At 42.1% G+C, this 15036-nt stretch overlaps 1 protein-coding gene across 1 annotated transcript in view; it reads left to right on the top strand.

Moving 5' to 3' along the window:
- Positions 1 to 9085, top strand: part of gli2a (GLI family zinc finger 2a) — a 92825-nt gene extending 83740 nt beyond the window's left edge. The window contains exons 11-14 of the mRNA XM_056389969.1: positions 1354 to 1518; positions 1912 to 2193; positions 3308 to 3674; positions 4696 to 9085. Of these exons, the coding sequence (XP_056245944.1) occupies positions 1354 to 1518; positions 1912 to 2193; positions 3308 to 3674; positions 4696 to 6980 (3099 nt within the window). The 3' untranslated portion in view covers positions 6981 to 9085. The remainder of the gene's footprint in view (positions 1 to 1353; positions 1519 to 1911; positions 2194 to 3307; positions 3675 to 4695) is intronic.
- Positions 9086 to 15036: the final 5951 nt, after the last annotated feature.

Below are 15036 nucleotides of genomic sequence, written 5' to 3'. Positions count from 1 at the left end.
GATGAAATGCGACAGATCCGTTTGACCCGTCTGCACAGCAGCTAGCAGCTCGTTCCTTCTCCCTTGTATCTGCGTCTTAATCTCTGTGTGTGTGATTGCTCCCTGTAGTTGTTTGTCTCATCTCTGGCAAATTTGGCTAGTAGTGTAAAAGGAGTCAATCGGCTTTTGGTGTAAAAAGTGTACTACAGAGTCATTTGACCCGGGTGAGAATGCCAATTGTCCCCTTTCATGTTGCCAACATAAGCCCAATGTTACCAAGTTTTTTGACCAGTGGAAAAGGGTCTTCAGTCAAAAACAATGGATCCTACATTCACCATGATGCAACCAGCAGTGACTTTTGTTTGACCCTCCCTACCTCCTGTTTGTAACACAGGCTTTTTGTTCTAAGTTTGAAGTCTCAGAGCAGATATACTCTGATCATATCACAGTTACATCATGAGGGTTACTGGCCCTTTAACTGATTAGTTAACTGGTTAACTAGAAATGGGACTTGGATGTTATTTAGCCACATTAGCAGCCACAAGTCTCTACCCTACAACCCTTCCCTTTGCCTCAGGAAAAAAAAAGTTCATTTGATTTTCTTTGGCTTGGAACCAGTGATATTTCCTTGTCAATAAATAATGGGGGTTTTACTGAAGCCTTCATTTTGGTGTGTGAAGATCAAATTGAGGGCCTGTTTGCTCGGCTTCAAAGCGCGCTCACAGGCTCTTGTGAATGCATTAAAACAGATGACTCGTAAAGGAGAGAGTTAAGAAAGCTGATTGACAGTGTGGGCGTGTAATTAAAATCTGCAGACAAGCAGGGGGCCGAGGGTCCTTATTAAGACCACGCTGAACATTCTCTGCACAAATCCCACGTGCATCTTCTCATAACACTCTAACACTCCTTTAGTCTCATCTTTTGAGCGGGAATCTTCTGACTTTTGTTTCCCATTTCCGAGCGAGTCTAATTTGGTTTTCTTTTCATTTCAAAGCCAATTACATTCACAATAACTGCTCAGAAGGAATACCTAATTATAGTTTGTACAGTACAAGTGAATACAAAGGGAAAACACAGGCCTTTCTTTGTCTCAGTAAAGCGCACCAGACAAAGAGCTCTGCCACACCTCACACTTAGTTTAGATATTTAACATAATGGGCCTTTTTACCAAAGTGTAGCAGGGCTTTGCTTTTGTGTGGCACACCACAGTAGGTGGGCAGGAGTCCAAGAGTAGATTACATTTGAAAACTGAAACACACAGAGCTTTTTTGTTGTTGTTGCCCAGCTCTTTTCTCTAACCAGCTGCAGACAAAATTACAGCACTCAGCCTCACTGTGTATCTGTCCGTCCGACTGTGTGTCTGTCTCTCTGCAGTTTGAGGGCTGCTCCAAAGCTTACTCTCGTCTGGAGAACCTCAAGACCCACCTCAGGTCCCACACCGGAGAGAAGCCGTATGTGTGTGAACACGAAGGCTGCAACAAGGCCTTCTCCAACGCCTCAGACCGGGCCAAGCACCAGAACCGCACACACTCAAACGAGGTATGTTCACACCATGCAGCAACCTCTGGGGCTGAAAAATGAAGCCAACAGTTAAGTACTGAAAACTGCAGTTCCTCTAATGACTGCTTGAGCCAAAAATTCCCATGTTAAAATATCCAACTTTAAAGCAGGAATTAACATGTTTACAGCCTTGTACAAAAAACAGTTTTGGTCTCTAGAGCTAATTTCCTACTTCATGACAACCGTATGAAATTTTTAAAAAGCTGACATTGTTATATTTAATTTACACCTTATGTACGCCTCACATCGGACAAGATACAATTTGAAAAATCAGATCTTCATATGTTGTGTCTTTTCCATCTACATCTGCGACTGAGTCGTGATTCCTTCCATCTTTCTGCAATAAGAACTGTGTTAAATCCCTCTTGGCAGAAACCATATGTGTGTAAGATCCCTGGGTGCACCAAGCGCTACACGGACCCCAGCTCTCTCAGGAAGCATGTCAAGACAGTCCACGGACCAGAGGCCCACGTCACCAAGAAGCAACGCAGCGACGCTCCTCCACGACAGCAGCCACCCAAAGGCAACGGCGAGAACGAGGCCAATTCCAAGCACGGTGCAAGAGGCACGGATGGCAAGATGGAGGCAAACAGCACCTCCAGAGGAGTGGAGGACTGCCTACAAATCAAGTCTATCAAGACAGAGAGCTCTATGGTGCGTCCTGATCACATTAATTAAAGGAGTATAGATCATTAATAACCTAATAATCTAATCAGTGGGGTTTGATACCACTTTCTGTAGTTGAAATGATCGGTGTCACCTGTTAACTGCATGGTTTTGTATGTTTAGGAACCAACAGAGAGAGGCAAAGAAAAAGACTTATTTTCCCACTTTACTAACATTCCTCTGAGGTTAAAAGTTTACTGCCAGTGCCGCCTGCATCCTTTCTAACTCACCTCTCTGGTTGTTGCTTGAACTTGCTTGTCTCTTTCTCTTATAACCTTCCTCATGGACAGACTTCACTGAGGTGAGCACTCAAACTGTCTCTCTGTCTCGTCAGCATGGGAGCTGAGCGATTGTGTTCTCATGTTTCATGATATAAAATGGTTTTTTGCATGATAATCCATTTTCACACATTTGTATGAGCTCCTTTGTATGTAGGACACACACATATATGCATGTGCGGAAACACACACGCTACTTTTAAACTGGATTTTTTTTTCTGTCCACAAGATCACTGGCAGTAGCCTCTGCTGTCGGCCGATGATAAAAGTCATTGTCACATTAATATTCAGAGGCTGGGACTGTTTTAGCGTCTGCGCTGAACAAATAGTGCCAGCGTCAAGCTGTGATCAAGACTTTAGTTCATTTTGGGCCAGTTTGAATTTGTTGCCATTGGATTGTTGCTCACAGAACTCATCTATTATCCACTTGTTTTTCATGTTGTGAATAAATCAAACCCATCTATAACTGATGAGATTATGGAACTATAGTCCTACATTAGTTATTACAAAACACCATTACAATCAGAATTTTTAACAGTGGTGATTATTTAATATTGAAGAATACATAATGGGCTTCTCTGAACTTGGCATGCGGCTGTAGCCATTATTATTTTATTTTATTTTTATTTTATTCATTTGTATTTTAAGTTCCACTATTGTTTTTTTTTTGTTTTGTGTTTCTTCATGTCATATATGGAAATAGCAAATTGTTGTCAGTGTTACGAAGGTTTGGCAGAATATTTATTTACAATCAATTATAATCAAGCTTCGATTGTTTGATTCATTGCACTAACATTGGATACCTTCCCACTGTCCTCCTCCAGACGTATCAGTCCAGTCCTGGCGGCCACTCGTCATGTAGCAGCGAGCCGTCACCTCTCGGCAGCGCCAACAACAACGACAGTGGGGTAGAGATGGCCATGCACAGCGGGGGCAGCTTCGGGGACCTCACCGCACAGGATGAGTGCCCCATGGTTGACTCCACTGTTCCCGCTGGGGGACAGCATGGTGGGGTGGGGCTTCAGTTGAGGAAAGCTGCAGGTCACGGTGGAGGGGTCACCATCAAGCTGGAAAACATCAAAAAGGAAAGGCTGAAGACAGTGAGGGACTCCTGCCCCTGGGTCAACTCCGCACCACAGCCACTACAGGGCCAACGCAGCAGCATGAAGCTTCCTCCCATACCTGCAGTCGGTAAGTGTGGGAGGTTAAGGAAACGTGCTTACGGGTCCCATATAGTCTAAAGGTAGATGTCCATATGTTGTTTGATCATAAAGCAGGTCCAGGTTCTATATTAATACTGTGAAAGTATCAAAGCCTCAGTCCACAGAGAAATGCACACAGCCTGTATTCAGAAACTGAGCCTTAAAATCAGCCGTCAGGACTTCTGGAACTTTGTGATGTCACAACAAAGCAGTCACTGCTCTCAGCCACACCCCATGCCCCAAGCCCCACCCACCTGGACCTACCATCCAACCTTGCAGGATTTGGTTTCTCTGAGTGTTTACCTGAAATCTGCTTTATTTTTATTAGATGACTCAACAGTCAACAGTGAACCAATCAGAAGAGAGGCTTAGAGCCTCCTCTCTTCTGATTGGCTCACCGACCTGTTGTTACTAGAGCTCCAGAGAGAAGCCTGAGAGAGGAAATGTGAAACTACACTGAGATGGTTTTTGGTTCTTAAAACCACTAATATATCTTCTTATGGATCAACACTTCAAAATAAACCATCAGAAAAGTTTAAAATATGGACCTATAACTGTGAATTGCTGGTGCAAGATGGCTAAATGGCATTATGCCGTTAGCTTATTAGATACTAATAGACCAGTAGTGCTCAAAGTGGGGCCTGGGACCTCCAGGGCTCCTTGAGGGGGTTCCTGGGGGTTCCGAGCAAAAGGGGAATCATTTATTTTCACTATAATTCCATCTATAAGTAACACGATGACAAATGACAATGACAATGTATGACTATTTTGACCACGAGTTTCAAACACATTCTGTAATACAACATATAAAAGAAAAAATCTCATCAGAGGGCGGTCTATGGTCTTATTTGTGTCAGTTTAGTCCTTGATGTGAAAAAGTTTAAGAACCCTTGCAATAGACAAAGCCATACACAGTAATCTTCACCCTATGGTAAATGAATATGTAAATATGTATAAATATGTATTGTTAGCTGGTGTCACTAAGTAATAATGTTCCTTGTATCCGCCAGGTTCCCTGCTGGAGAGCTCCAACATGATTAGTAACCTAAGTGGTCTGCACCCCAGTCAACGCATGGGTGACCTGTCTTCATGTGAAATAACGCTGCTGAACCAGCTGAATGAGCGGCGTGACAGCACCACCAGCACCATGAGCTCAGCCTACACCTTGAGTCGCCGCTCTTCCGGTATTTCACCCTGCTATTCCAGTCGTCGCTCCAGCGAGGCGTCTCAGTTTGGCGCTAACCGCCACAACAACATCAGCTCGGCCGACTCCTACGACCCGATCTCCACTGACCTGTCTCGCCGGTCGAGTGAGGCCAGCCACTGTGGAGGTGGTGGTGTCAGTGGTGGAGGTGGAGGAGGTCTCCCAAGCCTCCTCAGTCTGACACCAGCTCAGCATTATCGGCTCAAGGCAAAGTACGCTGCTGCCATTGGTGGAGCTCCACCCACACCTCTCCCCAATATGGATCGAATGAGCCTGAGGACCCGCATGGCCTTGTACAGTGACTCCCAGGAGGGCTCATCGCATCCGTTCCATCAGCCACCCTGTGGAACTGCACCCCGGCGCTGCAGTGACACTGGGTATGGCACTCAGAGCATGATGCCCCATGAGGTACCCACCAACCTTCCACGCCGTGCCAGTGACCCAGTGCGTCGTCCCACTGACCATCTCTCCTTTCCAAGGGTGCAGCGCTATAACAGCATGAACAGCATGAACCCCATGAATGGTCCATCTGCTTCAGAACACCACCAGGCTCTGGCTATGCAGGGCTACACTCGCTCTGATGGCAGCCTGCAACGCTACCCATTTGCCCCCAGACCACCTAGCATCTCTGAGAACGTAGCCATGGAGAACATGGCAGTAGATGGGATGATGACTGGGGGGGAGCAAAGTGGGGAGGATGATATGGTGCTCCCAGATGATGTGGTGCAGTACCTCAGGTCCCAGAACTCTGGCCCGTCAGGTCACACCTCGGGGCAAGTGGACTATCATCCTAACAATCAGACTCAGGGCTACCAGACAGGCATGGCCCCAGCAGCATCATTTTACGCGCAGAGGAGAATGGCCATGGTGGACGCCACCATGACTCAGTCTGGCCAGGATCTGACATTCTCAGCACCATCAGACAACATGAACAAGAATAACATGCCGGTGCAGTGGAATGAGGTGAGCTCAGGGACTGTGGACACCACAACCAAGCTCTCCAGACAGCAGCAGCATCCTCTCAGGGGGAACCTTGCTGTCGTTCAGCATAGGCACAATTTAGGATCCTTCCAGGCACAAGGTCAAGGCCTGGGCAGCAACCAGCAGGTTGTGCCTATGAGTCAGAATATGACTATGCAGGGGTACGCAAACCACAACAGCCAGAGGCTGATGAACATTACCCACCAGCAGAATCAGCAACAGAGGCAATGCAACAATGTGAACTTTAGTGAGCACATGAGTCCTCAGCAAGGGTATGGCCAAGAGGCAATCCCTAACTCTATGGCTGGGAGCACTAGTGTGAGATCTACCCGCAACAGTATGGCAGATCCTGAACTGCAAAGTTACAGAGCAAGGACACAGGCTGATGAGTATTCTCATGTGAATCAAGTGGATCAGCAGCAGAATTACAATGTTCTCTCCCAGCAGCAGCAGCACAACATCCATACCGGAGGCAGAGGAATGTTACAACCCCGGCCCCCCACAGAGCCCAAGTCTATAACCAGACAACTCACAGGGTCTGGCATGATGCAGCCAAGCAGAATACCCAAGCCAACTGATCTGAGCCACAGTCATGGTAATGACACCTCAGAGGCGAGCCCAAAGAGGCCCAGTGGGTCAGTGGCCCACAACAGCAACTCTGAAAATGCGAACTCTGCCGTGTTCTACACAGGTCAGATTCATGTGTTTGAGCCAACTTCTGTCAGCTTTGATACCCCCATGTCCCCCTGTGTCAGCCAGGCTCCTGCCAGCAGCAACACTGCAGCAGCCAACATGGCCTCCCCAGGAGTCAACCAAGTCTCCAGCAGTACAGTGGATTCTTCCACTGGTGGATCTGGTGGCACAGAACATGCCCAGATTGACTTTGACACCATGCTTGATGATGGAGACCACTCCAGCCTAATGTCGGGCACCCTAAGTCCTGGCCTTCTGCAGAGTCTCTCCCAGAGTTCCTCACGTCTGACCACCCCTCGCAACTCCGTTACCCTTGCGTCTGTACCGGCAGGGATTGGCAACATGGCTATTGGTGACATGAACTCCATGCTCACAGCTTTGGCAGAAGAAAGTAAGTTTCTCAATATGATAAGCTGAGAGCAATCAAACCTCATCACCAACCCATTCTTACCATTTGTACATCAGGAATTTATGGACTACACGAGAAAGCACTGATTGAACAATGCAAAACTGGTTATTTCATACATTTTTGTCTTTATTGGCCATAGTAATATGCTCATCTTGTAATATTTGCTTCAGATTATAATATGTTACATTAAAATTGAATAGTAAGTATAGCTAGGGTTAAGGACCATTTTCTATCATCATTTGTTAAAAAGCCATAATTTTTAGCTACACATATATGATAGCCCAGGGTATATGAATGCATCTACAAACAACTGCCATTCAGTATTTGCTGGTGTCAAAGCCCTTTACAAAGTGGTGCACTGAGAGCAGTTCACATAGTGCCTTGCTGAGGACTGAGCGTGACATGACAGTTACCAGGAAATGGACACGACATGTAGATATCAGATAATATTTTCTCATGAAGACCTTTATGTGTATAGATTATAATGTATGGTACTTGCTTTAAGTTATGCTATAGACGTTTGATGTTTGAACTAGGGCTGTCAAAGGTACAGTATCATATCAACACCTACTATTAATTCACAAAGGATAATGAATGATTTTTTTAATTTGATTTTTTTAATGACATCAATAACATTTTTGTTTGTTTTTTTTCTTGAGAATTGTAAAACATATTCTCACAAGGCTAAGCAATAGTTTGCTGTAGCCTCTGTGTGCACAGCTCAAAGGGACTTGCAGTGCTAGCCTTGAACTTACAATATAAAAAAGAAATGAAAATTAATAAGAAAGATTAACTTTTCATTTGTGACCAGGTTTAAAACTATCACATGATTTAGAAGGACAGCTATAGTTACATATGTAATTTCATATCACAGAACAACTGTGTCCACCAAACCTGCTGGTGCTTAAATCAGTAAAGGTCCCATATTGTGTTTTGTTTAAAGTGTTGATCCATAAGAAGATATATTTGTGGTTTTGAAAAACCATCTCAGTGTAGTTTAACATCTCCTCTCTCAGGCATCTCTCTGGAGCTCTAGTAACAACAGGTCGGTCAGCCAATCAGAAGAGAGGAGGCTCTGAGCTGAGGACAATGACTGCTTTGTTGTGACATCACAAAGTTACAGAAGTCCTGATGGCTGGTTTTAAGGCTGAGTTTCTGAATACAGACTGTGTGCATTTCTCTGTGGACTGAGGCTTTGATACTTTCACAGTATTAATATAGAACCTAGACCTGCTTTATAATCAAACAACACATGGACATCTGCCTTTAGACTATACGGGACCTTTAATATACATGCCTATTATGAAAAAACTATTAATTGTCATTACAGTTTACAATATATATACACTTAATTACTAAGCAAAGAGTTTCAATTACAGTTAGATTGTGGAATAAAGATTTATTTTATTCTGAACAAATTATGCTTTTTTAAAATTTGATTTAAGTCAATATGCAGTAATTTCATTCAACCAGACATTTGTATTTGTTTGTAATTAAAATAAAGCATTTGACAGCCCTAGTTTAAACACGTGGTTGTACAAAATCATAGTCCACAGATATTAATTGCTTTTTGATCATGGTCTGAGCTCTTGGGGATGGCACTGATGAACACTGAACACATTTCCTTCTTTGCCCTCTGGATCAGAGGCACTAACTCTCCATGGTCCCATCTCACAAGGGTAAATAATTGGAAAGGACAAGGATATGCCTCTGTGTTAGTCTATCAGGGCACATGAACCCCTGTGTCTGATGAAGAGCATTCTCTAAAAGAATATACAAGTACCTCTGTGTGTTGTCAGCAGAGATCCAACCCTAATTAACGCATTCATACCGCCTCCCCTCACTGCACCCTATACCTCCCCTGGGTTCTGGATGAACTGCAGAGAGCCCAAGAAGGAACTCCGACTTTGATAATGAAATCCTGCTTCTGACAGGATTGGTGAACTAGCCCTCCGAATTCCTCAGTTTTATTATGTTTGCTGAATTTCTAAGTAGCCTTTCAAATGTTTGTGTGTATGCTCCCGTTCACTTTTACTATGCTCAATGTGTGTGGGTTTGTATGAGTGTGTATATAGCTTTTGTACATTTCAAATAAACTATCTCCTTTTTTCTGTTTAAATCCCTTAGTTGTGTCTTCTTTGAAATCACATGGTCTGTGGTCCCCAGAGGCAACATGAAAGTAAGACCAGTATCCTACCAGTGAAATCATGCTTGGCATGTTATCACAGTTGTAGAATACGGTACTAAGGGCAAGCACCAATATATTCACTGTAACTCCAGTGACCATGTGTATTAAGGGTGCACACTTTATATACATACAGTAAAGATGATTCTTAGAACCACATTTGTATGAAAGGAATAACTTTGATATGAAAAATTGGTACACAGTGCAAAAATGTGGTTCCCATACAAACAGGTAAAAATAACATGTTTTAAAAAAATAATTATCATCACTTTCCAAACAGGAAATAGGACTGGGTTGAAAAAATCGATGTTCCAATTCAAGTCAATTAATAATCCGATATCAGTCTATAAAATCCTGCGATCAACAATTATAAGGCCTTTTACAGTCTCGTGTGGATGTGTGTAGCTGTGACCCCCTTTAGTTTTGTGGGATCACCCTTCTCGTGCAACAAGATCTGGTCACGAGAGAGACAAAAAATGGCAGATGCAGCTCCACTGAAGACACAGATATGAAGACAGATGTATGGTTGTGTGTGTAATGTACACATTAATATTTTTAATAATGCACCAGGTTTGAGGAACAATTTACAGCATTAGTTGTCTGAGAATCCCATTCATATCCAAGCAAAACTGGTATTGTAACTTAAATATCTCTAACACGATCAACTGAATCGATTCAGGAAATCAGTGACAATACTCAGCCCAAGTGATCAATAACTGGCAGTTGTTAAAAGAATGGTTTGTTCATCAACATGGTTTGGCATAGCAATTATACATCTTTAATCCTGCAATAACAGATTTCTTTTGGCCACTTGGGGGCAGCAGAAACAAGTCGTGAACATGACATTGACATTTCCACTTAAAAGGTGATGATATGTCAAACAGTTGTTTATTTACACATCCAGCAGTTACGGAGTAAAATTATCATTGTCATTTTGTGTCAACCTGTTGAATGTCCTCCCCATGAATGACCTCAAAATCCTCCTTTCAAGCTCCATTTTTGGTTTAAACCAACTACTGACGGTGTTATCTGACTCTTGAGCCACAAATTGCACCACCATTTGATGCTGCGTAGGCAGTGTACAGTGGGTTTTTAGAGTTTTTATCACTGAAAACAGCTGCCTCCTTTGGCAAAACGGATGCTATGAAAGCAGTGAGAGTGACAGTCAAGTTGTGGGCTGAACCACTTAACAGGGGACTAAAACTCAGTAAAACGCTCTATGGAGCCAAGGGGAGCTGGAGCTGCAGATTCAGGTGATATTCCACAACAGGTTCATACAAGTGAGCCCTTTCACGCAATGACATCGTTTATAGCTTTTGGGAATACGTTTGTGTGATTAAATAAGCATAAAACTGGAAAAAGCTAAAATCAGCCACTAATTAACATGTTATTTGTCATTTGTTTCATTTGTACAAAAACCAAAGTGTAAAACAAGTTATGGTTCTACATGGGATTATGTGGATTACTTGGCTAGACACAGTCACATATATCCCCCAGTAAAACCACAACGTGCCAACTTTACACTTTGGTTCTAACTTCATATTTAAAGGTCTGAGAATAGTATTTGTCTTGTCATCTTGCTCTCAACAAGAATGCGATCAACCCCATTTTATATATGGATTGTTCCTTTAAAGATATTTAATGAATATGCCAAACCACGTGGAGCAGTGATAGCAAACAGACCATGTTGAATTTTTGAAAAATGGCAATGAAGTCTTTGACTAATCATTGTCCTAGGCAATTCTATAAAACTAACATAAAAGTCTTATAATAAATTTGCACCCTTGATTCTCATGCTCAACTGAGCCAAGCAGGACAGCATCATGATAGAAGAGGTTGCAAACAAACCTCTCTTTTAACCCTATTTATATATTGTTACTGGAGTATAAATGAACACAAAATAATTAATTAAAAATAATTCCTGTAAATACCTGTTACTTTTTGCACACTCCTTGCCGTTGTCTTAGAGTCAGGTCGCTTTAGATTGTTGCAGCCATGCATTAATAATAGAGGGGCAACACTTTTATTTTGAAGCCGCATCTTTCCTTTCAGTGTATCTTCTTTGATGTTCTGCTAATGAAAAGACAGTGTGTAACTTTCAGTAGTTGTGCTTTTTTTATATATATATATATATATATATATATATATAATATATATATATATATATATATATATCCATGAACGAAAAACATATAAAACACAGTTTCTAAAGTTAGATGGCATGTTGTCCAAAATTCACAGTGGCAGGCTGGTCCCGAAGAAATGCGTCAAAGGGCAACATAAAATGGGAAAGATCAGAGAGGTGAAAAAGTGGTGCAAGAAAAAGGAGAGAGGAGAAGAAAAATCAGGAGAGAAAGAGAGAACTACTGTAAAGAAGGACAGAGCAAAGGTTGCAGAAGGTGAGAAGCAGATAGATATAAGGTAAGGAGATGGCGTACGAGAAAATATGTAATAATAAAATCTTAAATGATAAAATAAAATATGCAGAATGCTAAAAGAAAGAGAACAAATCACCTTTAATTTGACAGCAAATTCAGATGGGGTCTGGTTAAAGTGAAGCCCACTGATTGCTTTTGCCACTGGAATTTCTTATTCTCTTAGAGAGAAGATGGGAGAAAAATAGCCTCAGGGTAAAGAGTCTCACCAGAGAGGAGAACAAGAGGTTAGTGAGGCAGAAATGGATGGTTAGACAAAGCACACAAATGAAGAGAAATGTGTGCCCTGAAGCACATGACTTCATACTGTAAAAGGGAACAGACAGTAAAGTACATCTGTATGTGAAACAGTGAAGGGATCATCAACGTGTTTCCTTGTCAATGCTTACATAAGAAATTTAGGCTTTAAAAGAAAAACGGAGTGAGATTTGACACCCGCTCTTAAAGTTGCATTTTCTTTAGCTTTAGCTCAAGCTATTTGTCACATGTTTGACATGATATAATCTTACAAAGGAGCAGGAGCAAAACCTTAAATCACCCAGTCTGATCTTTAATAATTGGTGACCATAAACTGACCTCATAAATTCTACTACAGATTTTAAATAAATAAAAAACATACAGTTTTCAGTTTGTATAGCATATCTGTCCAACATCTGTCTACAGTAATTGAATTTGTTTTCAGTGAAATACCATCATTGAGTATTTATGATGACAAGGTCACCACTAATACATTACAGAGAACTACTGCTCTAAAAGAGGACAGAATTGTAGTCCTAGTACCAACAGCATGAGTCTTGTTTTAAGTCCATCCCTTATCAGTGTGTTCTAACATTACAGTTGTATAGAAAAGTGCAAGTGTCCGTTTGAATGCACTTCCCATTTAAAGCAGCAAAATCATGTAGTCTTATTGTTATCCAAAATGTCAGGGAATGTGGAGCAGGAGGGAAAGGGAAGTATCCTCTCTCTGACTGTGGAATCCACTTCCTCTCAGTTCAGCTGTCCCTAAGTCGGCCAATATCACTGCACGGCTCTGAAGTGCCGGTGTCCGTCAAGTAGAAGGCATTCAGTGGAAGTCAGCTGTCGGTTGGTGACATTCGCACCCTGCACCATGGTTGTCACCAGACAAAACAACACACATCAGAAGGGCAGAGGGTCAAGTGGATGAAAGATTGTTATCCTCAGCTGACCCTCATGGAACAAATGTTCTGTGGAAAGCCTGAAAATAGCTTCTCATACAGTAAAGTGCTCATAGCTTTAAAGTGCAAATACTAGCATGGTAATGAAGCACAAAACAGTCAGCACTAATCTGAAATGAATGATACAGCAGTTACTTTGCTGACATTTCTAGCTTTTTATTTGACGGTCCTGCAAGAAAGTTCATGAAAAATCCTCTATACTTTGATGATCTAACTTATTTGTCTCTATTTGGCCATGCTAAGTTGGATGGTAATGTTAGTTGGATCCTACTGATCTTTGCTTATTACCTGACGTTTCCTCTAGCAGCACCAAATTGACACTTTCAGTGAAATGTCGCAACAACTACCGGACTGCATAGCCTTCAAATTTGATAGAGATTTTCCAGATTCTTAGAGGATGACTCCTAATTACTTTGGTTAAGGAGCACCATCATCATGTCAAAGTTCTCAACTATCCAGTGAAATATTTGTAACATGTACCTAGTGGATGGGCTCATAATTCTGTTGAAGCATTCACGTTTCTGAGTTGATGAATGTAAATGACTTTTGTGATGCCCTGACTTTTTATATATCATCACCAGTGGGTTGATATTTTTAGAATTTCTGTTTGATGGATGGCCAATAAATAGCTCAGACATTCATGTTCACCCTAGGATGAGTTGAGATTTCATCTAGCACCATCATCAAAGTTTAGTCAGAAACCAAAGCTGACGCTAAAACTTTCAACTGGTTTGTGACTAAATGTACCTTTAAGAACACACACACACACACACACACACACACACACACACACACAATTTAAAACTGATGACGGCCCCGTCAGTCTCAGTCAAGCATGCTATTACACTTAGGTAAGTAAGGTGGTGACATTTACAGCTTTCCTGCATTGTTACTGCACACATTAGCATGCTGATGCTAGCATGCTTCACAAAACTTCCAGTGTGAGTGTAGACTCCTGGCATGTCTACAGGAGGTCTTCCAGTCACTTTTTTCAGTTGCCCATCTCACGAGCATCTGACAGAACAGATTTAATTTATCCAGCTGTCTACTGTACAACTAATTACTTAACTTACATTTATTTTATAGTTCTATAAAGTTCATCTGTCTCTTTTTTTGTCTTCATTCATTTATATATTTTTATTCCTAGAGCCATGATGTTCACCGGTTTCCAGTGATATGTAAACAGTGTTCATTCATTTAATTAGACATGCTGCTAAAAGCACTTCTCAAATCTTTACCAGCCTCTATATCTTTTTGAATATTTTGAATATACAGTGGGGTTCAAAAGTCTGAGACCTTGTTTAGAGGATGTAATACTGTGCTAATGTGATAATAGGTTAAACAACACTAAGGTCACCAGACACTCTGTATAACTGTGTATCCACTAATGCTGATGCTGCACATGTGAATCTAAATTGTTTTTGTAAAATTTTAATGAAAATGCAACTAAAATCCCATATGAAATGTATATTGAATAAAGAAGTGCTGGAGTGTGTCACAGTATGCTCTTTGACCTTTGAGGGCAGGTCATCATAATAAAGCGATTCACAGGCTGGGACTGTTGTGCCTTTCTCCCCTAGCTTGGCTCAGGTTTTCATCAAAGGCTTCCTGCGTTGAGCTCCGTGCCGACTGAGATCAGAGGGACGTGACCCGTGTCTGAGTCAGGGTTACCTACTGCTCCAGTAGAGCTTAGGCCCATTCTGCTGCTGCTAGCCCAAGGGCAGAACGTGCCCCACTAAACTCTGGAAGTGCAAGAATTATGATCAACTCGCACAGAGCCTAGGGGATATCTGTGATGAAGGCCAGCATTGTGGCCTTCCTCGGGGGTGTGAGAGTCCAGGGTCAGTCCCTAAACCGGATCATGACCTCTCCTAGGTTATGCTCTATCGCCAGGCAGACTGGAGGTCAGATGCTCTGAGAGCTTCGTCATGAGTGGGCCGTTGAGGAATGCCATCATTTGATTGAAGTCAGGGGGATCTTCTGATTAAAGGCTCATGTGTGTGTAGGGAGTGGATGACCTTGTCTTAGCTTTTGGTCAGTAAAATTTTGAGCTTCTCTTTTATGCTCATTTAGACTTTTTAGACCTTTTCCTGTTGTAACTGGCTGAAAGAATGCACACCCACTTATCTCCCTCACCCACTGCTCTTTTCCTTTGAAATGAATGGTGTATCAGTACTCACAAGTTATTCTGATTATTAAAGCATAACTGTGCATTCAGTTTTGTCCGCTGAATGCCATGCCATTGGAA

Source organism: Seriola aureovittata, chromosome 11 (assembly GCF_021018895.1).
Source record: "Seriola aureovittata isolate HTS-2021-v1 ecotype China chromosome 11, ASM2101889v1, whole genome shotgun sequence".
Classification (NCBI taxonomy): domain Eukaryota; kingdom Metazoa; phylum Chordata; class Actinopteri; order Carangiformes; family Carangidae; genus Seriola; species Seriola aureovittata.
Note: the sequence above shows the minus strand (reverse complement) of the source record. Positions and strands in the feature narration are given on the sequence as shown.